This window comes from Phyllobates terribilis, unplaced genomic scaffold, assembly GCF_046119375.1.
Source record: "Phyllobates terribilis strain yellow unplaced genomic scaffold, ASM4611937v1 Scaffold_12__6_contigs__length_324123572, whole genome shotgun sequence".
Taxonomy (NCBI): Eukaryota; Metazoa; Chordata; class Amphibia; order Anura; family Dendrobatidae; genus Phyllobates; species Phyllobates terribilis.
The window spans coordinates 18,055,642-18,079,738 of NW_027362772.1; the positions used below are offsets into that span (position 1 = coordinate 18,055,642).

General features: G+C 42.0%; 1 protein-coding gene across 1 annotated transcript; it reads left to right on the top strand.

The window, feature by feature from the left end:
- Window positions 1-2,318: 2,318 nt before the first annotated feature.
- On the top strand, window positions 2,319-23,617 carry LOC141171937 (IgGFc-binding protein-like). Its single transcript, XM_073655648.1, has 21 exons — window positions 2,319-2,419; window positions 4,799-4,843; window positions 10,590-11,819; window positions 11,894-12,234; window positions 12,331-12,901; window positions 13,308-13,906; window positions 13,994-14,561; window positions 14,766-15,361; window positions 15,994-16,573; window positions 16,677-16,876; window positions 17,126-17,267; window positions 17,447-17,775; window positions 17,971-18,547; window positions 18,712-19,313; window positions 19,466-20,033; window positions 20,117-20,712; window positions 20,796-21,369; window positions 21,447-21,646; window positions 22,076-22,447; window positions 22,537-22,820; window positions 23,328-23,617. Exons 2-21 carry the CDS (start codon window positions 4,801-4,803, stop codon window positions 23,335-23,337), a joined length of 8,982 nt encoding a protein of 2,993 aa, XP_073511749.1. The 5' UTR covers window positions 2,319-2,419; window positions 4,799-4,800; the 3' UTR covers window positions 23,338-23,617.
- The last annotated feature ends 480 nt before the right edge of the window (window positions 23,618-24,097 follow it).

Consider the following 24,097-nt stretch of genomic DNA (forward strand, 5'->3'; position numbering starts at 1 on the left):
ATCATCCCTGGTGGTCCTGTGGCTTAATAATATCATCCCTGGTGATCCTGTGGCTTTATAATATCATCCCTGGTGGTCCTGTGGCTTTATAATATCATCCCTGGTGGTCCTGTGGCTTCATAATATCATCCCTGGTGGTCCTGTGGCTTTATAATATCATCCCTAGTGGTCTTGTGGCTTTATAATATCATCCCTGGTGATTACAGGACCACCAGTGATGATATTATGAAGCCACAGGACCACCAGGGGTTGTTACCTTGCTTGGAGAAGACTTGGAAACTTTGGAATTGGACCCTTCAATCAAAATAACTCAGAGAATAAACCTCTTGGGTTCTTCTCTCCGGGGGCCATCACCGAACATTTCGCAAGATCCTGATCTGGACATCTTTCCAGCTTTCCCATTGACTTGAATTGTAAAGTACAGGAAAAAAAGAAAAGGGAAAAATGCACGGATTGTAATTTCTCCTGCCAACTTTTGATGCAGGGAAATCTGCTGCAATTAGACCATGTGTGAACATGAACTAACAGTTCAAGCATGTGATTTCATTAAAACTCAAGTCTACTGTGTTTAACCCCTTAATGACCGGAGCATTTTCTGTTTTTTTTCCTCTCTTTCTTCCCAGAGCCATAACATTTTAATTTTTCAAAATAAACATTTTCAAAAAAAAACCCCATAATTCTGGCGTTTAGAATTTTTTTCTTGTTACGCCATTTACAGATCGGATTAATTCTTTTTTTATATTGATAGATCGGGCGGTTCTGAACGCGGCGATACCAAATATGTGTATGTGTTTTGTTATTTTTTTTATTGTTTTATTTTGAATGGGGAAAAAGGGGGGTGATTTAAAATTATTTTTTTTTTTTAGTTTTTGCTTGCTTCTATGGTTTCCATAGGAGACTAGAAGTAGCAATTACCTGATCGGCTCTGCTACATACAGGGGATGAGCAGATCACCTCTATGTAGCAGATTTGCTCACTTGCTATGAGCACCGACCACTGGGCGGTGCTCATAGCAATCTGGACATGACAACCACTGGGGTCTGCTGCAGATCCCGGGTTGTCATGCCCATGCATCGGTGACCCGCGATCACATGACGGGGTCACCGATGGGTGGGGTAAGTGACACGCTTCCGGCGCGACGCTGTTAGAGATTGACAGCGGCATTTAACTAGTTAACAGCCGCGGGTGGATCGCGATTCCACCCGTGGCTGTTGCGGGCACATGTCAGCTGTATAAATCAGCTGACATGCCCGCTTCCAGTGTGGGCTCAGTGCCGGAGGCTGCGCTGAGCCAGGGGTTACGACGTGGCGCGTACTATTATGTACCACGTCATAAAGGGGTTAAAGATCTGCAGCAGAAAAATAAACACTTAGGCTATGTTCCCACGATTAATATTTAATGAGTTGTTTATGCTGCAAATTTTAGAAAAAGTGCAAGAAAATCTGCAACATGAAAAACTCATTAAAAGCTCATCAGGTGAACGTAGCCTAAGGGCTAATCCCAATTGGTCGGCTAATGCGCTGGACTGACCGCAGCATGACAGCTTCATGTATTCCTATGGGGCTGTCACGCCCGGATCTGGAAACCTGTGACCGGTCCGAGATCCATTGTCGCCTGCACAAACCCTTAGGCTACGTTCCCTCAATGAGTTTCGGTGAGTTTTTTGATGTTTCAGAGTCTTCACCCATTAAATTGGAAAATTCGCAGCGTAAAAAATAAAAACCTCACCGAGCGAACGTAGCCTTAAAAGACCGAACAGACGAACAATAAAGTGGTTTTACCATAGAAATACATACAACAAATAATCGTTTAAGCATTTTTTTTCGGAGCTGCCCTGTTCCACAAATCCGTGTGTGCCCATACAATTAGATCTGTTCCAAATCACACTTGGCGACATAATGAGGCTTCGGGCTTTCGTCTCGGTGTTTTATAGAGCGACCTTTATCCTTTATAAAAAATATTATTGTCGCAAACACAATCACAGTCGTCGAAAGAGTCTCAGAATAACAAAGAAACAAACAGCAAAAATGATGGGGGTTTAAATTTTTTTTTTTTAAAGGGATAAATCTCCCACCTGCTCCTCCTCCCCTATCACAGCGCTCCTCGCTCACTTACAATAGGGATAAAGTAGCCCTATAATCCCCGAAATCCTCATTAAAACCGGACATTCGAATTTCACAATTTGGCTGCTTTAGTTCTTCGCTGGTGTAATATCTGCATTATTTCCGTGCAGTTTGTTTTCTGTGTAATTCCTCGCAGCACCGCACCCTCCCGTGTGTACCATTCTCAGTGCAGTAATGATGTGCCCGCTACACCTGTTCTGCAGGTATACAGCTCCTTACCCATTGGCTTCTCCCCTCGCAGGAAAGTATATAAAGCGCTGCCCTCGTCAGTGTGCTATATCCAGGGCAGCCTGCAGGTATGTGATGTGTGGTGGGATATGTGGGTGTATAGGGTTACCCTATATTTTATGTATGCAAGAAACAAACTGTTACATTTACCATTGATACATCTAATTCTTAATGGATTCTGCTTATTTTCACTATAGCTATAAATACTGATAAAAGTATTAACTATATATATATATATTATTTTGCATTTATTGGGGTGGTTTTCTTTCCTGTAAAGGCTAAAATTTTTTATCTGCAAACGAACTGATTTACTTTGCCTAAACATTAACTCTTGTAACTCCCAATTTAGGCAAAATAAAATAAAAAATAAAAAATGATTGGGTTACAACTCTTCTCCCTACTACTAAACTCAAACTTTTAAATGATCAGTCCTTAACAGAAACCAGAAAGTAAGAATAAACCTAATTGGACACTGGCCCTTTAAATAAAACTCTCTCTCCACTTTCCTGACTGTTACTTTTGTTGCCTTATCTTCAGTTTGTCACTTTTCTGCTTTGTTCTCTTATAGGTTACACTATGTATTATCAGAAATGTTAACTATTGCACTACTAGGCTTGCCTGATCTGTTACTGATCCCATCAGATTTTACTAATCTCCCAAAAATTGAGGCCAGATTATATTCTTTGCAGCCCCCCACCCCTCTTAAAGTCAGGTCATACATAGATGTATTAGTTAAGGGGAAACTATCACTTATCAGGTTTATTAAAACTAGTTGAGGGGGGGGGGGGTGGCATTCTTACTGGCTTCTACTTGTAGTCCTTTTCCTAACTGCAGTAGCTTTTGAGTAGAACATAGTGCTGGAAACTTCATTTTGACATTAGTTTTTGGGTATGAAGAGTCTGAACTCCACCTTCTATACCAGGGTGCATTTTGGATGGACTTTCCCTTTAAATAAGTGCAGCCCTTAAAGGCTTAGCTAGGGTAAGTAAAACATGGCTGCTTTCTTCCAAAAAAAAACTACCCCCCCCCCCCCCCTCTATAGGTTATATATGATCAAGCGCAGCTCTATGGATGTAAATGGGGCGAAGCTGCAATACCACATGCATCCTGTGGCTAGGGGTGGTGCTATTCTTGCAAGAAAAGGTGGTTCAAAAACCAGTGTAATCCATGGAATGAACATCCCTCATATTATGGTTCTAAATATGACCTGTTAGATTAGGTTTTCTTTCAGTAACTGGTCGTATTTAAGGAAGTCATTCATTCCAATAATAACAATATGAAGCATGTTCCTTCCATGGGTTGCACTGGTTTAGAACCACTTCTTTCAAAAATGGCACCACCCCAGGCCACAGGATGCATGTGGTATTGCATTTATTTTTTGAGGGGTTCTGGAGATGTGCCTACACTTCCCTGTGACAGTCTAGTCTGTTTAGCCAACTGGGTGTGGTTCTGTAATCTGATGTATTTGGGACCACACCCCCTTGGCTGAAGACCTAATTTACATACAGGGGGTCATCATATCTCACCAGACTCAGGAATATAGCGGTTAAATATATATATTATGTAAAGCGACAGCAGTTTGGCAACAAAAGAATGTCCTGTATCAACAGTCAGTACCCCACTGCTGCCACTAGGGGCAATGTCTATACTGGGCTTTCTCAGGGACTCTGATCGATGCTGCTCCATGATCGGATCGATCCTTTCAGATTTGAGTGCAGTGAGATGAATGTGAAACGTTGACTCCTCTCAATCATTAACCTGCTGTGTGCCGCAGGAAGTTATGGATGAGTTCAGCTTTGAGACGATCAATGCCCCGTCCTGATCTGTCACCATCAGGTTGAAGACGAGGAATTTTGGTTGTGAATCCGATAATCTAAATTAAAGGCAATAGTCTAAAGGCGATAATCTAAATTAAAGGTCTTACCCGGACCCCTTACTATCTGGCACTGGCTACTCATACCCCTGCAAAGCTGATCAGTCGGCAGCCGCTGATCTCCAAGGGTTTGTCCAGTCCAGATACTGCCCTAATAATGGTCACTAGGGCTCCAATAGAAACCTTGCAAACACAGCTCTGCTGCACTGGGAATGGATGACGATGCAACTGATACTTTGCATCTATATTGATTGGGGTCTACAGAGGCAAAATGAGTGGAGGGGTCCCTGGTCCAGAACAAGCGCCGGGGGCCCCGGATCAGGTACCTTGATAAATGCTACAAATGTGTCGTTTTTGACTCTTTCCTCTTTCACTTCCTCTGCTGCAGGTTCACAAGTCATTGTGGCAGCTTGTCCCTCGTCTGTTATGTCGCATATCTATCCGATCACTAATTCTGGGCAATGCTTAAAATATTTTTGGATGCAGCTTTGGTTGTGATTGGAGTGGGAAAAAATGAGAAAATCTCTATGCAGTTCACACTTCTAACCAGCGCCTTGTCTTGCTCTCTCCACAGCCATGGGTACGGTGACCGTCCTGGGGCTCCTGGCCCTCCTGAGCGGTGAGTACACGGCCTGATGACTACTCGCTGTCCACCAATCCTCCTTCCATTGTGCCTGCTCTGATGAGAGTCAATATCCTCTGTACGTTAGAGCCGTCACTTACACAATGCTGCGACTTGTACCAGTCACCAGGGGCAGTGCGGACAGCCGCCAACTTGTACATAGTGCCGCCATATCACACCCATGGGGCTAATGACTATTCGATATCGGCCTGCGGCAATAAACCTGCCATCCAGTGTGTGCGGCCAAATATTAGTCTGAGCTCAATCCTCCCTCTGACCACAGACCTTGTACCTGCCCCATGTAAGAAAGCCGTCCATTCTCTAATTATACCATCATTCATCATTCTATACAATAACACCAGTGACTATACAGCAGGGTCATTTATCACTGTCTATAGTACGAGTGACTATACAGCAGGATCATTCATCACTGTCTATAGTACCAGTGTCTATATACAGCAGGATCATTCATCACTGTCTATACAGCGGGATCGTTCATCAGTCTATAGTACCAGTGTCTATATACAGCAGGATCATTCATCACTGTCTATAGTACCAGTGTCTATATACAGCAGGATCATTCATCAGTCTATAGTACCAGTGTCTATATACAGCAGGATCGTTCATCACTGTCTATAGTACCAGTGTCTATATACAGCAGGATCGTTCATCACTGTCTATAGTACCAGTGTCTATATACAGCAGGATCGTTCATCACTGTCTATAGTACCAGTGTCTATATACAGCAGGATCGTTCATCACTGTCTATAGTACCAGTGTCTATATACAGCAGGATCGTTCATCACTGTCTATAGTACCAGTGTCTATATACAGCAGGGTCATTCATCACTGTCTATAGTACCAGTGTCTATATACAGCAGGGTCATTCATCACGGTCTATAGTACCAGTGTCTATATACAGCAGGGTCATTCATCACTGTCTATAGTACCAGTGTCTATATACAGCAGGGTCATTCATCACTGTCTATAGTACCAGTGTGTACACAGCAGAATCGTTCATCCCTGTCTATAGTACCAGTGTCTATATACAGCGGGATCATTCATCACTGTCTATAGTACCAGTGTCTATATACAGCAGGATCATTCATCACTGTCTATAGTACCAGTGTCTATATACAGCAGGATCATTCATCACTGTCTATAGTACCAGTGTCTATATACAGCAGGATCATTCATCACTGTCTATAGTACCAGTGTCTATATACAGCAGGGTCATTAATCACTGTCTATAGTACCAGTGACTATACAGCGGGATCATTCATCACTGTCTATAGTACCAGTGTCTATATACAGCAGGATCATTCATCACTGTCTATAGTACCAGTGTCTATATACAGCAGGGTCATTCATCACTGTCTATAGTACCAGTGACTATACAGCGGGATCATTCATCACTGTCTATAGTACCAGTGTCTATATACAGCAGGGTCATTCATCACTGTCTATATACAGCAGGATCATTCATCACTGTCTATAGTACCAGTGTGTACACAGCAGAATCGTTCATCCCTGTCTATAGTACCAGTGTCTATATACAGCGGGATCGTTCATCCCTGTCTATAGTACCAGTGTCTATATACAGCAGGATCTTTCATCAGTGTCTATATACAGTGGGATCATTCATCACTGTCTATAGTACGGTCCCAGCAGTCACTGATACAATAGTACCATCTATATGTGGCTATTAATGCTGTATCATGTGTATGGGCAATGACTGCTGGTCCTGTTGTATGGATGAGCTACTGGATAAAGATATAAATGGTACTACTGTGTATAATATGGCTGGTAACACTCATACTTCTACCTATCAGCCACCACTGATGCAACAGTACCATGTATATAACTTGTCTTGTGCCGTAGTATAAGCTCCCCTGTCAACACTACACTTGTTCTATTAAAGAATAATTCCCATGTCGCAATGTGTAATAGTAAATGCCTCAAATTAGAAATGTAGTGTAGTTCTTCTGATTAGCTATGTCAATTACTGTGTGCAGAGCATTGTAGTAGACCTGGTTACAACCATTAACTATTACTCAGTGGTTGTAACATGGATACCTAAGCAACTATAATGCCCTGCACGTGATGTAACTGACTTGGTTAATCAGAAGAACTATACTAAATTTGTAATTGGAGGCAATTGCTAATATTGCACTTGCTACGTATTTGGATAGGATCTTGGACATGGGAATACCACTTTAATTCTGAATGTAGTATCTGGACTTCCAGGGAAGTTCTTATCTGTACAGTTGGCCACACTTCATAGACGTCTTAATGATCACCTATCGTGGGTTTACTTTACCATTAGAATTGCTTTGTAGCTTTTGCTACAATGTGTCCAGAAGGATGAAGCTGTAAATCTGAATTACTGCTTAGACTTGTTAACTATTTAGTATAGAAAATGATTTTAACTACATGTAACTCTTGTCTCCTTGGATTCGATCCTTCAACCATCTTGTTGCGTTTTCTATATACTGCAATACGACTCGCTAGTCTTCACAATCTCTAATAGTATTGCAGGGTATATATGATGCTGGGCTTCATGGGTGTGCAATATGGTGGCACATGATACAATGGCTCCAGTTAATAACCTGATCAGAGCAGCTTAGTGGGTGCTGGCTGTATAACACAGCCGGCACCCATTGTGTATGAGTTGATCTCTCTAGATCTCTCTAGATCTCTCTAGATCTCTCTAGATCTCTCTAGATCTCTCTAGATCTCTCTAGATCTCTCTAGATCTCTCTAGATCTCTCTAGATCTCTCTAGATCTCTCTAGATCTCTCTAGATCTCTCTAGATCTCTCTAGATCTCTCTAGATCTCTCTAGATCTCTCCCCTAATATCCTGGTATTTGGAAATGAGACACCAGATCTGCAGCATTTTCTTAGTTACCCAGAGGGTATAAATCCCATCATAACATGACTTTTTTATTCATTTCAAATTTAAAACTGGTCAGTGCAATGACTGTGTAATTCAGGACCTTTCTAGCAATTATTTTAATAATCTCATTCTTTTAATAAATTCAATTTCCAAAGCGTCTGCTCTCCTTATTACTCCAACCTATGTCACAGCTGCAGTCCATGATCATGTATTAGTAACTGCTGTTGCTATACATTAGGATTATTCAGCAGCTAAAACAGTCATGGCCACCCCAACAAGTTTTGCCTTAACAGGCTTCTTCAGGGGGCAGAGGCTATAATGAATCAGAATATGGTAAACTGGACCGTTTAAAACCTTTTTTCCCAATCTCATTTGTCCTTTGGTCATGGATATAATCTAAGGGCAAAATGAGATTGGGACAAAGGTTTAACTGGTCCAGTTTACCATATTCTGATTCATTATAGCCTCTGCCCCCTGAAGAAGCCTGTTAAGGTGAAACTTGTTGGGATGGCTATGAATGTTTTAACTGTTGAATAACCCCGATGTATAGAAACGGCATTGAGATCTAATCCATAATACATGATCATGGCCTGCAGCTGTGATATATAGGTTGGAGTAATAAGGAGAGCAGTTGCTTAGGAAATTGTCTCCAATTCTTTGAATAAACTCAATTTAAAATTGCTAGAATGGTCCTGTATTATACCATCATTGACCGACAGTCAATTTCAAATTGATAAGTCATGATTTGGCATCCCTTGTGATATAATTTACCCTCTGGGTAATTGGGTGTCATGAATTGTCCATCACTAAAGTGTATGGACTTTGTTCTTTCTTTTCCATAGAGGTCCCCATATTGCTTAAATGAAAAGCAAGACCCTTACCTGAAATCATACCCTCCCATAATACCAAATTCCAGTCTGTTGCCTATACCCTACTTCTCCTGTTTCTTGGTACCTCCAACATCCCTTGAAGTTGACTCTCTAGCTTGACCATAAGTTATGTACCTCTTGCACCTCTTCAATTTGGACAACAACCCTCACAGCCATTATTCAGTGGCCAAAACTTGAAGATGACCTGGGCTAATGAGCATACATGAATTTCCTGCCTTCGGTCAGGTTTGTCATGATCAAACCCATCGTTGTTTTCTGAATACCAGTTTCCCAACATCGACTCCATTGTATGTACCGAAATCTTCTAAGCCCTTTCAATCGTTGAATGAGTGAGATCTCTAGAAATGTAATGCATGAACTTGCGTGATCTGTAGCTTTAAATGACCAAGAATCTGAGTTATCGTGTTTGTTTAATCTGCATGGTCTTCATTCCACAGTATACGTGAACACATTACTCTGTAGACTCAGGGTTGTCCCACAATGTGCTACACTAAACCAAAGGGATTTGACTTTAAATCTAAGCTAAAGTTGTGTTTACTGTACACTTAACGTCCAAGTACGCAACCGCACCCCAAACCTGAGACTTGGGTAGTTTCTAGTCATCCCATTCGTTATATAGTAACTTATTTCTCATAGGAAATGGAAATTGTGGACAAGTTAATGATCTCTGACATGAGTGAGGTTCTCCATCGAGGGTCTTGTATTCCATAGTTAAGAGAAGACTTTTTTTTTCATTTGAGGAATCTTCAGTGTTGGGTCAGTAAACCCTATTAATGCTTGAGTCTACTGATGAGATGGTCCTAAAAGTCTTCATCTATGGTTCCAGTTATCAAAGGTCTAGAATGGGACCAGGGTTTTCCTACAGCTCTAGTCCTCAAGAGCCACCAACATCATGTTTTTTAGGATTTCCTTAGTATTGCACAGGTGATAATTCCAAGTAGTGAACTACAACTTGTACCACATGAAAGCCCATGTCTATTGGGAGAAGTAAGCTATGGCTCTAAAAAGCAGAAGCAAATGAAGAGCTGCCCAGTCTGTAAGGCTAAAATGCAACAGACTTCAGTCTCGGACAAATATTTACAGAAATGGCAAACTATTAGATGGCTTACTTTGTGCCAAAATGGTGCAACGATATTGGGTGTCACGGATGCATTTTGGCCCATACTTTACATTAAACAATGTCTTCCACCAGTGGCAAAACTCTAGTCCCCTGGACCTCAGTGCAAAACTTGTACCTGGGCTCTTGCCTGCATGTTGGCCAAAAGTATGGGACCTTTTAGCATTCTATAAAAAACATGTTTGACCCTCGTATAGTAATGTCCTGGGTTCTTGTAATAATGGTTGCCATTCTGGAACCCTTCTGTTCTTCACTAGCACCTTTTTTAAAAAAAAGAAACAAATGATTCTTGCCTTCCATCTGACCATGCAACATCATAATCTTCTGTAGCACAGCTGACTTCAAGTGTGCCGGCATGGGCAGCACATGCCAACATCAGCTGCTAGCCTCTGGCCGCCAACATGTATCTGTCCCGCAATACACTCAACCTGGTGAAATTGGTGTCAGCAGGCCCCCTTCCAGCATGAGCTCTGTTGTCCTCTCTCCCTCTGCAACCATGATCACTACACCTCTGCTTTCCACCAGCCACCAAACTTGATGCAGGGTTATATTGACCACCACAGATCTTGGGTAGCTGATACTTTAGAAAGAAATTTCTCTGGCACAAAGACCTATTTGAGCCATGGTATTTGGTCAAAATTTAGACTTGCAAAAGTGTAGACTTTATATGGAAAGTATGTACCACCTTTTTGTCTACTAGCTCACCGGATGAGCAAGTGCACTCATTCATGAAAACTTGACTTGTGACCTAAATGAGCCTCACAAAAGCATGCGGTCTTCTACTGCAAACACTCTTACTTAACATGTTATAATGTCTGTTTTTTGTTTTTTTTCCATAGGAATTTGTTCAGCTGGTCCGCTGGGCAAGGAATTTGTTACGGTCTTCATGCAAAACTATCTGCTATCTTATAGCAAAGCAGACTTCCAGCTCTTCATCGCCGGGTACAGTCCTTCTACCTCTGTTAAAATTTGGATGAGTCAGTCTAGCTTCAGTCAGGTCTTGACAGTGAATGAACGCTCAACGCTTTCTGTCCAGATTCCTGCAAATGCAGAGTTACCTGGTTCTACCAAGTCATGCAATGTCATTGGCATCAAGGCTGATAAGCCCATCTCTGTTGTTTCTCTGAATTACAAGTCTCAAAGTGCTGATACTAGTATTGTGTATCCCATTGAAGACCTTGGTACAGACTATTATGTGGTGACACCTTTGGATGGACCCAATGATGGTTACAAAGAGTTCTCCGTAGTCAGTTATGAAGAATCCACCAATGTTGACATCTTCTTGACTGGAGCAGTTACCTACCAAGAGAAGACCTATTCAGCTGGTAGCAAACTCACTGTCTCCCTAGATCCCTTCAATGCTCTTCAGCTCCTGAGTGCTGATAACTTGTCCGGTACTCATGTGGTGTCTCAGAAACCCGTAGCAGTATTGAGTGGTCACACATGTACATGGAAGAACACAAAGTGCAACCATGTCTACGAGCAGCTTAGACCAGTCACCAGCTGGGGCAGTAGTTTTATCATACCTCCAATATCCTTACAGCTTAAGACCGATACTATATTTATCACAGCTGCTGAGACTACAAAAATTGACTATCAAATTGAATCCAAAAAGTCAAGCCAGAACTTAAAGGCAGGTCAAGTAATCCAGATAGAAGTCTCCATCAGAACCCCCATTTATCTCACTGCCAGTGCTGGAATCCAAGTAATTTACTACTGTACTGGTTGGCAAGACAGGCTTTTGACACAATTTGACCCTATTCTCATGACCATTCCTCCAATCAGCAGCTACTGTTCCTCATACTACATCTACGGTCAGCAAGAATTTGACAACTATGGCAGCCTGGTTGTAAAAACTGCAGATGTGTCAAGAGTCAGCTACAATAAAAATCCAGTTATTGACCTGACATGGATTGCGATTCCCGGAACAGATTATTCTTGGTCAACTAAGAGTTTAGGGAAAGGATTTAGCTTCCAACTTATGGAGAACCCATCTTCACCATTCATGTTGTTGTCCTTTGGATTTGTGAAGCTGAACAGCTATGGATCCCCAGCTGTGTGCATCAATGGTGAGTTTTCGAAGTATATCAATGGGGGTATTGAAGGATATTTCCTAATGTTAACCAATTTGTTACGGTTTCAGCTGACTCGGGTCCATCATGTAGCTCTGTAAAATGCAGAGCAAAGGAGAAATGCCAGATGTCCAACGGGAAGCCTATATGTGTGCCGGATTCTAATGCCTATTGCCAAGGAACTGGTGACCCTCACTTCCGCACCTTTGATGGCCGATACTATGACTTCCAAGGAACCTGCACTTACACCATTGCCAAGACCTGTGGCAGTGATAGCAGCCTCCCAGTCTTCAACATAGAAGCTAAGAATGAAAATCGGGGAAATACTCGCGTTTCCTACATCAGCTATGTTACCGTACAAGTCTATACATATTCCATATCCTTGGTGAGATATGAGAATGGATTTGTCAGGGTAAGTTTTTTTTGATAAATGTAGATGCTACTTGTTCTATGAAACCTTTTATAATCGCAATCTACAATAATTCACTTGCATTTTGCATCTATCCAGGTCAACAACCAACGCCAACGTCTCCCAATTAATCTGAATGATGGCCAAGTTCGCTTGTATCAGTCTGGTAGCTCTGTTATCATTGACACAGACTTTACCTTAAAGGTTTACTATGACTGGAACTCCATCCTAAAGGTTTATATTTCTAGTAGCTTCTACAGTAGTGTTTGTGGCTTGTGTGGAAACTATAATGGAAACCCTTCAGATGACCAGATGACACCAACTGGTACCCAAGCTCCTAATTTAGTTGAATTTGGCAAGAGTTGGAAGGTTGAAGATGGTGACAGGTTCTGCTGGCACAACTGTAATGGGGAATGCAAGACATGTCCTCTTGATACTCAAAAAACCTACTCAAGTGACCTAAACTGTGGCTTGATCTCCAAAGTAGATGGTCCATTCCGTCAGTGTTACTCGGTCATTGATCCTAAGCCATACCTGGACAACTGCGTTTATGATCTGTGCATGAATGGAGGCTCCAAGCAAATTCTGTGCCAGAGCTTGAAAACCTATGCCGACATCTGTCAAAGAAACAATGTCTCAATTGCAGAATGGCGCCAACTTTCTGGATGTCGTAAGTAAAACTGAAGTCTTGCTATAAATTTATGAAATTAAGGGAAAAGTGGTAGGGATACCCTTTTAATCTAGAAAATGGGTCTGGTATTTGGAATATTACCAGAAGTAGCCCTGGGAAAGTGCTCTATCCTCACCTACAGGCTCCAATGCTGCTAATATTCCAGAAGGGCTCATTAATCATGGGAAGGGATGTCGGATATTGATAGAGCTATGCTTGCCCAAGGGTCAACAAGTGTTAATTCCAGAAATGGCACCATCATTGTCCATTAGCTATGACGGGTGAGGTCTGTTGGTGAAACTGCAGAAAAACCTCTCCTGCATATTAATTTCTTCTCAGTGTGCATTGACTAACTGAAAATCAAATCTAAAACTGTACAAAATATTTATTGAGACTGTCTCCACAGCAATGCAGTGTCCTGAGAACAGCGAGTACAAGCTATGTGCCCAAGCATGCCCATCCACCTGCAATGATGATGCCACCCCTTCTACATGTTCTGAATCATGCGTGGAGTCATGTCAGTGTAAGGCTGGCTATGTCCTTGATGAAGGAAAATGCATATCCAAGGCCAGCTGTGGATGTATCTACCAAGGCAGATTATATGCACCCAACGAGAAGTTCTGGGGAGATAACAAGTGTGAGCAGGCATGTGTCTGCAACCCTTCCACCAAGAAGGTTGAATGCAAAGCCACCAAGTGCAAGTCCTCAGAGCAATGTTCAGTTATAAATGGAATCCAGAACTGCTACCCCTTATCTTACAGCACCTGCTCAGCAGCAGGAGACCCACATTACATCACCTTTGATGGTGTGAAATATGACTTCCAGGGCACATGCATTTACCAGTTTGCAGCACTCTGCCAGAAGATAAATGATCTGGTGGATTTCCAGGTCAACGTACAAAATGATAACAGAGGAAGCAAAGTTGTGTCCTATGTCTCGGCTGTCCAAGTGAAGCTTTGTAGCTTTGACATCGTCATCGACAGGAAGTACAAGAACAAAATTTTGGTAAGTCTACAAATGCCCTATGAGAAGAGTTTTCTTGGCCTCTGTTTCAGTTCTTCCTGACCATAATTATCCACCCTTTCTTTCTAGCTTGATGGAGTCTTAACAAATCTTCCGTTCGTCGTTGATAATGGCAAACTGTCAATCTACAAACAAGGCAATTCTGCAGTAGTACAGACAAGCTTTGGTCTACGTGTCACCTACGACTGGGACAGTCGAATTGCCGTCACCCTTCCAAGCAGCTACGCCGGAGCAGTCTGTGGTCTCTGTGGCAACTTTGATAATAACAAAAATAACGATTTCCTCATGAAAAACAACCAATTGGCCACAAAACCAGTCCTCTTTGGAAACAGCTGGAAAGTGCAAAATGTACCTGGGTGCTATGAAGAAGACAAGGGAGATTGCTCAAAACTAGCACAGCTAGAACTTCTTCACACTAATAACAAAGAAGGATGTGGCATAATTAAAGATAAGAGTGGACCTTTCCGTGAGTGTCATGCCAAGATCGATCCGGACAGCTACTTCAAGAGTTGTGTATATGATGCATGCTTCTACGAAGGAAGACAAGATGTCCTCTGCAAGATAATAGCCAGCTATGCCATATTGTGTCAAGAGGCTGGAGTCACCATATACCAATGGAGAACTCCCAAATTCTGCAGTAAGTTGACCTCAAAATATTTACTAGTCTACATGGCCATATACCTTCAATAGATATTGTTTCAAGTTGCATTCCAAGATGTGGCATATGTCACTGTTGAATAATTCTTGTTACAACAAATGATTAAGCATGTCAAAACACCCTACCAAAATATGAACCAATTCTGTGGGTTCAAAACTTATTCTTCATGGTTTTTATCCACAGGTCCCATTTGTCCAAAGAACAGCCACTATGAAATATGTGCTTCCGGATGTGCTCCAACATGCCTATCACTTGCACCTCCATTGGGATGCAAAGCTGGTTGCACAGAGGGATGCGATTGTGATGATGGCTTCATTCTAAGTGGTGGCGATTGTGTTCCAATCGCCCAATGTGGCTGCAGATACAACGATAAATATTACAAGGCCGGTGACTTCTTTTTCCCCAGTGGCTTATGTAACCAGCAGTGTGTATGCACAGCCAGTGGTGTTGTTGAATGTAAGGCCTTCAGCTGTGGATCCAATGAAGAATGCAAAGTCATAGATGGAGTTCAGAAATGCCAACCAGTTGGGTCTGCTCAGTGCTCTGCTGCAGGTGATCCTCACTACATGTCATTCGATGGTCTGGCCTTTGACTTCCAAGGTACCTGCACCTACACCCTCACAAAGACTATCACCAAGAAGGACAACTTAGTACCCTTTGCAGTCAATGTTAAAAACGAGAAGTGGGGTAATGGAAAAGTTGCAGTCACCAAACTGGTCTCTTTTGAAGTCTACGGATACAACCTCGTTCTCCAATATGAAGTTCGTGGTAAAATCATGGTAAGTGATCGTTACCCAAGATTGAGGTCATACCTTCAGGGCAAAACTATAGATAAGTAGTTCAAAACATTTTAGAACTAAAACGTGACTAGAATGTTCTTAAATGGTGTCCTTGGAAATTGAGGGCTTATTCCAAACTAAAACATGTGTTAGAGGGTATGTCAAAAAGGGGTCCGTACAGTAATCTGCCACACTGTGGCAGCTTCTTTAAAGGGAGATAAGATTGGCTAAGACATTGCTCTTCACACTGATTTGAAACTTAAGTCTCAATTCAGAACCTCCGTTCCCCATCTAGTTATACTTGGTTCCAAATCTAGTGGTCATGATCTTCAAACAACCATTAAGTGACTTGCCACCTAGTCTGTCACACTTTCCAGCCCTTTGGACTTAAATGTCCTGTTTGAGGCTTCAATCCTCAGGCAAGAACACAGCCCCACAAACATATTAACGTCCTCCAATAACTCTCGAATGGCGTTTCCAACAGTAGAAAGTCAAAAAAAAGTTGAGCTTGTGCAAAGTACAGTATCATATAGGTAAATGTCCAGTGGGGGAGAACTTCCTTTAAGGTTGGACTTTAATTTCTTCACACACTGCTGTCGGGTAAATTCTAGTGTTTTTTTATTCTAATGCAGGTCAATGGGGTATACTTTAACCTCCCCCTAAGCTTGGAAGGTGGAAAGGTCCGCTGTTATCAGCATGGAGTAAGGGTCCTGATCGACACCGACTTTGGTGTTCAGGTCAACTACGATCTTGTCTACCATGTCATTGTCACAGTTCCCGGAAACTACAAGGAGCAGTTGGGTGGCCTGTGTGGTAACTATAATGGTGATAGAAAAGATGAGTTCTTGCAACCTGACAAGAAGTTGACCTCAGATGCCACCATATTTGGAGCCTCCTGGAAGGTCCCGATTCCTGGTGTATCTTGTGATGATGGTTGCGGAGGTAGTGGAAATGCTTGTCCTACATGTGATGACAAGAAAAAGGAGATCTTCAAAACTGACAATTACTGTGGATTCCTGAAGAAGGCTGATGGACCACTGAGTGCTTGCTATGCCACAATCAGTCCTGATACCTACTTCAACAACTGTGTCTATGATCTGTGCGCTGCTGTGGGTGATGGAAAAATCCTTTGCGATAGCATTCATAGCTATGTGGCCGCATGCCAGGCAGCTGGGGTCACTGTCCAACCATGGAGGACTGAAGCTTTCTGCCGTAAGTCTAGTTTTTAGTGGCACTATTGAAACTTCTGTGAGTTGCATGTAACTCTTGAGAGAAGAAAATATATATATATATATATTTTTTTTTTTTCTTTTAGCCATGACCTGTCCGGCTAACAGCAAATACAAAGTGTGTGCCGACATCTGCTCTGTAACGTGCGCTGGTCTTACCGATCCGGCCAAGTGTCCCGAAACCTGCTCCGAGGGCTGTGAATGCAATGATGGCTTCTTCTTTGATGGGAACATCTGTGTGTCCATTGACAAATGTGGTTGCTTTGAGGATGGAAGATATTATCAGGTGGGTGGAATTACTTAACCACCAGTTCATGGACTTATTCATAGTTGACAATTCTAATGGTTAACCTAAAGTAGTATGTACTTATGGTGGATCTTTGCAGCTAGGCGGCCCACTTGCACAATATAAAATTCTTAAATGAAGCAAGGAAAAAACACTTTGGGCACACCTTTTTATAGCTAAATGGTAAACCCTTCATTAAAAAAACTAACAAATTTTATCTAAAATTTACATTGGCTTCCATCTCAACAGCCCAGTGAAAAAGTCCTATCCAGTGACTGTTCCCAAGCCTGCACCTGTAGCCCAATGGGAGGACTTATCTGTGAGAATACCGGATGTAAGGCCGACGAACTGTGCCAGATCAAAGATGGCATTGTTGCTTGTGTTAATAAAGGTAATGTTACAATTTTGGGAGGAAATGTCATCTTCTTGGCTTAAAAAAAAAAAAAAAAAAAAAAAAAATGCTTCAACCCCTGGTGCACCATTGACCTTGGTGTACAAGTATTAATGAAAATATACACGTGCAATCTTTTTTATATTCTCTATTTACTACATTTCCTTTTCTAACTACAGATCCATGCAAGTCAATGAACTGTAGGATCAAAGAAACTTGCAAGATACAAGATGGAAAGCCCATCTGTGTTCCAAATTTCTCAGACACCTGCTGGGGATGGGGAGACCCCCATTACAGCACTTTCGATAAATACACCTATGACTTCCAGGGAACTTGCACCTACATCCTGTCTAAATATGATGGTGGGGATGATGGACTAGTTCCATTTAAAATTGAAGAGAAGAATGATAATCGAGGAAGTCAGGCTGTGTCTTACGTCAGATCGGTGGCCATTTACATGTATGGGTACAAGATCACTATTATGAAGGGTGAATTCGGCAAAGTTCGGGTGAGTGTTGGATCTCTTTACACATTTTATAGAACCTCTGTACACCAATAGATTATATAAATTTCATTAAGATATAATTTTTTCCTTGCTTGTTCAGCATCTAGATAAAATTTCAGCTCTGAAGCTTGTAGAATTGTGAATGCAGCCGAAATCTAAGTTGGTCATAGCCTGTATTTCCCAATTCACTCCCAACAGGTCAATGATGTCATCACTAACCTACCAGTGACATTGCTAAATGGGAAGATCTCGGCCAGTATCAGTGGGTTGAATGCCGTGGTTCGCACAGACTTTGGCCTCCAGGTGACTTATGAATACAACTGGCACGTGGTGGTAACTCTGTCAAGCAGCTACTATGGCCTTACACAAGGTCTCTGTGGAAACTTCAATCAAAATAAGGGGGATGAGCTGATAACTGCAGACAACAGAGCTGTCACCTCCCTTATAGAATGGGCAAAGAGCTGGAAAGTTAACGATAGAGATCCTTTCTGTTTTGACTCCTGTCCTGGACTCAACTGTCCAACGTGTGATGATGCCAAGAAGACCCAATATGGAGGAGACAAGAAGTGTGGTCTTATTAGTAAAGCTGGTGATGGACCTTTCAGGGAGTGTTTCTCGAAAGTTAGCCCAGACACTTTCTTTGATAACTGCTTGTATGATGTCTGCATTAATGGTGGTGCTAATCAGTTCCTGTGCCAAGCTCTCAATGCCTATGCCAGTACCTGCAGGAAAGAAGGAGTTAAAATATATGACTGGAGAACACCATCAGGATGTGGTAAGTAAGACTGAGAGTGCACCTGTCAATACAAGTTAATAGCATCAGCTTCCTTGGCCTATGGAGTGACCCTTTCCATTGAAGCCTACAGCATTGCGTAAGGGGTAAATGGATGGTATTAGTTCTTACTTATATTTACACCTCAATGTGATCTTTCTCTACAGTTTTGCCGTGTCCAGCAAACAGCCATTATGAGTTCTGTGGAAACGCCTGCCCAGCCACTTGTACAGACCGCACCGCTCCCTCCCGATGCACGGATGCCTGTGTGGAGACCTGCCAGTGTAACGATGGCTTTGTACTTAGCGGAGACAAATGTGTTCCCACATCGGGCTGTGGCTGCACTTACAATGGTGCTTACTACCAACCTAATGAAGAATACTGGGCTGATGACAGCTGCCGCTCACTCTGTAAATGTGATCCGAATGTTGGCATGGTGGTCTGCAAGGAGAGCAGCTGTAAAGCTAGTGAAAGGTGCATGGTAAACAATGGTGTGAGGAGCTGCCAACCCTTCAGTTTCTCCACATGTACAGGCTCTGGAGATCCACATTATAAAACTTTCGATGGCAAAAGATTTGACTTCATGGGTACCTGCATCTACCAACTTGTTGGGGTGACCTCCAACAGCCCATCTATTCCACAATTTAATGTCAAAGTCCAGAACAACAACCGTGGTGGCAACACAGCTGTATCTTACACCAAAGTGGTTACCTTGGAGGTCTACGATATGGTTTTGACTCTTAGCATGGACTACCCTCGCCGTATCTTGGTATGTACTGGTTGAATGTTTTAATCTTTAGAGGAACCCAATAGACTCCCTTTTAAAATGATCTTACTCTAATCTCTTAACCTTCTAAGACTTGGCTTGCTTAAGACTATAAAGTTTTTTGTCTTTTTTCTTGCCTTGGTTTTGTTTTTCAGGTCAATGGAGAAGTTACTGCTCTTCCATTCTACTTTCAAACTAACAAGGTCATTGCCTACATTAGTGGCTCCCAAGGAATAATAAAAACAGACTTTGAAGCCACCATCAAATTTGACTGGAACAGTTATGTAGAAGTGACCATACCTAGCACCTTTGAGAACGTTGTTGGTGGCTTGTGCGGCAACTTTAACAAAAATCCCAATGATGACTTTATCACGAAGGATGGAAAATCCACCACCAATGCTGTTCAGTTTGGTAACAGCTGGAAAGTTGGTGATGTCCCTGGCTGTTCTCCAGAGTGTACAGGTAGTTGTCCTCTATGTTCTGAAGCCCAGAAACAACAGTACAAGAATGAGAAATACTGCGGGCTGATCAACAAACCCAATGGGCCATTCAGCCAATGTTACTCAGTTGTGGACCCAACTCCATACCTCAATGATTGTATCTTCGATGCTTGCCAATACAAGGGACACCCATCATCTTTCTGTAATGCCATCAGTCTTTACGTGGCAGCTTGCCAGGCAGCTAATGTCCCATTAAAGGAATGGAGATCATCCTCTTTCTGCAGTAAGTTCTTTTCTTATATCATGAAATGTTCGTTATAGACTTGTCTGGTAGTGACCCCTGGTTGTCATTGACTTTCCACCTAGGTCTATCCTGCCCTTTAAACACCCACTATGAATTGTGTGGAGACTCCTGTTCGGTCACTTGCCGTGGGTTGTCCTCACCAGCTGGCTGTGACACCCCATGTAAGGAAGCCTGCTACTGTAACAATGGATATATCCTGAGTGGCCACAAATGTGTTCCTATTGCCGACTGCGGTTGTGTGTATCAAGATAAATATTACCAGAAAAACGAAGTCTTCTATCCCAAAGGCCAGTGCAGTGAGAGGTGCCAGTGTGGTGCTGATGGCACTGTCCAGTGTAAATCTGAAGCCTGTGGACTTGAGGAAGAATGCAAGTTAGTCAATGGTGTTTGGGGATGTCAAGCAAAAGAATGTGGCAGATGCGTTGCTTCTGGAGATCCACACTACACTTCCTTTGATGGCCTTAAATTCGACTTCCAAGGTACTTGCACTTACACTCTTGCAAAGGTCGTTGAAAATGATCCTCGTCTGGTAACCTTCTCAGTCACTGTGGAGAATGAGAGCTATGGCAATGGTAAAGTCGCTGTGACAAGGCTCGTGGTGGTGTCAGTCAATGGTTACACAATAGCCATTGAAAGAAACATGAGATCAAAAGTAAAGGTTGGTATAGTTTCCAAAAATTTGTGATGCAACCTCAATGTTCTTGAGTTTGATCTTCATCATGGTTTCTTTATGTGGCTTAGGTTAACGGTGAACTCATGAAGCTTCCTCTGGTGATTGGTGATGACAACATATTCGTGAATCAAGAAGGAAACAACGTTGTCCTGCAGACAGACTTTGGGATGAAGATTCTTTATGACACTGTGTACTATGTGCTCCTAAGTATTCCAAGTACCTATCGTGGCAAGATGGGTGGCCTGTGTGGCAACTTTAATGGTGACAAGAGTGATGAATTCCAGCTTCCCAACAAACAGGTCGTCAAGAATGTGAATGAGTTTGGTCTCTCCTGGAAGGTTGGCATTGCCGGGGCTAAGTGCAGTGATGGTTGTAATGCGGGAGAGTGCCCAGTATGCGAGGATGCAAAGCTCCAGCCATTCAAGGCCATCTCCTCCTGTGGTATGATCACAAACCCATCAGGGCCATTCAAGGCATGTCAATCCCTGATCAGCCCAACTGAGTATTTCGAAAACTGCATCTTTGACTCCTGTGCAGTTAACGGAAAAGACGACATTCTGTGCAAGAACCTTCAGGCTTATACAGCTGCTTGTCAAACTATTGGGGTCACTATTGGCACTTGGAGAACCCCAGCATTCTGTCGTAAGTATAGTGAAAAAATATTAAGACTCTATTAAAGCTTTTCAATGATGACCTAAACTTGTGTGACTTTTCTGTAGCCATGACTTGCCCGGCAAACAGTCATTATGAACTTTGCACCAAAACATGTGAACAAACATGTACTGGACTGACGGCACCAATGAGATGTACAGGCCGATGCTTTGAAGGTTGTGAATGCAACGCCGGATATGTGCTGGATGATGATAAATGCATCACGGCTGACAAATGTGGATGTTTCTTCAATGGAAAATACTTCAGTGTGAGTATTGGTCTACTATAAAGATTAAGTAGTCTTTACCATAATATGAGATCAAGTCTACCATGATGAAGCTTTGATGTCTAGTATCTACTATGCTTCTGTCATAATTGTCCCATTGGGACTCGCTATACAGTAAATTCCTAATTTATGGTCTTTGGAGTGTGGGAAGAAACCCAGGGAGAACATGCAAGATCCTTGTAGATGGTGCCCATGGTGGGATTTAAACCCAGGACTTCAGAGCTGCCCACATATCAAACACATGAAGATTACTTTTATTTAGTAGCTCTATGGATCTGACTAGATCTAATCATATAATAAATTATGGGATATGGTCATAAACTAAGCTAATTATCATGGCCTTTCACCAGTAATGCCATCCACTTTCCAAAAGTTGGTAACCACTCTAAAATTTTATTTTTTTTTGTTTAGGATGGAGATTCCTTTATCACAGACGATTGTACCGGAGCATGTAAATGCCAGGCTGGAGGTGTAACCTGTACCGCTGTAAAATGTAGTGACAAGGAACGATGCGGCTTAGTGAACGGAGTACGCGGTTGCTACAAGGTGGAAGGTGAATGCTCCATGAATTCTCAGAAGTTGGTGACTTTTGATGGTCTCTCAGGAGGTCCTACTGGAAATGGCCCAGTAGAGCTTGCACGTCTATGTGATGATGGGGCTTCTGGATGGTTCCGTGTTATTGCTAACTTTGAAAATTGTGGAAAGTCTACAACAATATTGTCAAGACTTCATATCTTCCTTGGTAGTTCCCTGGTGACCATTTCTAAAGACAAGGATGTATGGGTGAGTAATCTTTATGAAGGTAGTATTGGCATTACAGGATGCACTTGACCTGAGATCTAAAACATCCTTTTATTTCTCCTTTTGTGTAGATCAATGGACGCTTGGCTAGCTTCCCTGTTGCTGCTGGTACTTTATCAGCCAGTGTTGTAGATAACTTAATTTCTGTCCAGGTTAATGTTGATTTTAGGATCGAATGGACCACTACTGGCAGTATTGTACTGCGTGTCTCTGATAAATTGTCCGAGGCAGTCTGTGGAACTTGTGGAAACTTTAATGGAGACCTTACTGATGACCTCAAGTCTCCAGATGGAAAGTCGGTCACTAATGTCGTACAGCTCATAACCTCTTGGAAAGCTCTGGACTTCACTAGCTGGTAAGTGCTTTCTTTGACCAATAGGACCTCTTGTAATAAAAGGGTTAGTGTAACTGACTCCAGCATGTTCCTGAAAACTATAGATGAGATTTCATCTGAAACTTTCCCAAGGTAGTTGCAGTTTGGCAATGGAGGTCAGCTAATATAGGAGCATATAAAGGTGGTTCACATAGATAAAATCCACGCAAGAATAGCAATGTTGAAAAGTTGTCCATAACTAATCAAGATGAGATGGCGCAATTATGGATGTAGACTTCTCCTTGAAGTGACTCCAAAGCTCTGGGTTGACAATAGACTCAAAACAACTAAGGTAATGTGGGTGGAAGACTTCCAACCAACATAATGGTGGATGAAAGTGCTAGGATACCAGGCAGAAGATTCAAGACATGTCTGTTACCAGATGATGGAAGCACAAACTTCATAAAACCTCCTCAGAAGCAAAAATGTAACTCAAATGACATGCTCATGATAACATTTTGCTAATTCTTTATTTATTTTTTTTTTTAGTAATGCCTGAACCACAAAGTCGAAATAAGTTCTAGACGAAAATTTTATGAAGGATGCTGTACATAATCTTACCAATTATTAAAGTTTAATACCTGGAATAAAGTCACTGCCGGAGTATGAGACTTGCATTGTATGACGAACCGTGACTTGGGAGCTGCAACATAGTCAATATGTTGGGACTAAGAAATGGATATGTATGTAAGGTGGTTTTAGTGGAAAATCCTACCCAATAAATTGTCACATCTTCCTTCAATTGTTTGCAAAGGTCAATAAAGTTTTCTGATACTCAACTGTCTAAGGCGTCCTTGTTTCTCATTGTAACATTCACTTTTGGAGCTGATTTACTGCGTTTTACAGTTGCTTCTAATACGTAGTACCACTCTCAAATAAGCTATTTAACCCCTTTCCAATGTGTCTTAATACAACACGCGTCTGGTCCCTGCCTTGGTGCTGAGATAACCTGTACATGTTTGGTATCTAAGAACTTCTAATGACTTAGAGTCATATCGTAATGGCAGGTCAGTTTTGGCATTTGGTGCACAAGATAATTAAGTGGTTTTGTTTTTTTTTTCAATTTCACCGCACTTTAATTTTTGTTTTCCAGTACAAGATATAGTAAAACCAATGGCGTCGTTCAAAAGTACAACTTGTCCCACAAAAAATAAGCCCTCACATAGGTCATATTGATGGAAAAATAAAGTTTATGGCTCTAGGAAGGGGGGGCTCCCCACCCCTGAAGAAGAAGAAGGGAAAAAAAAAAAAAAAAAAAA

Excerpts from the sequence above, each read along its gene's own strand:
- LOC141171937 (XM_073655648.1), top strand. The coding sequence starts at position 4,801 with ATGGGTACGGTGACCGTCCTGGGGCTCCTGGCCCTCCTGAGCG. Across the intron at positions 4,844-10,589 it reads GCTCCTGGCCCTCCTGAGCG|GAATTTGTTCAGCTGGTCCG; the intron begins GTGAGTACACGG and ends TTTTTTCCATAG. Across the intron at positions 16,574-16,676 it reads GAGGACTGAAGCTTTCTGCC|CCATGACCTGTCCGGCTAAC; the intron begins GTAAGTCTAGTT and ends TTTTTCTTTTAG.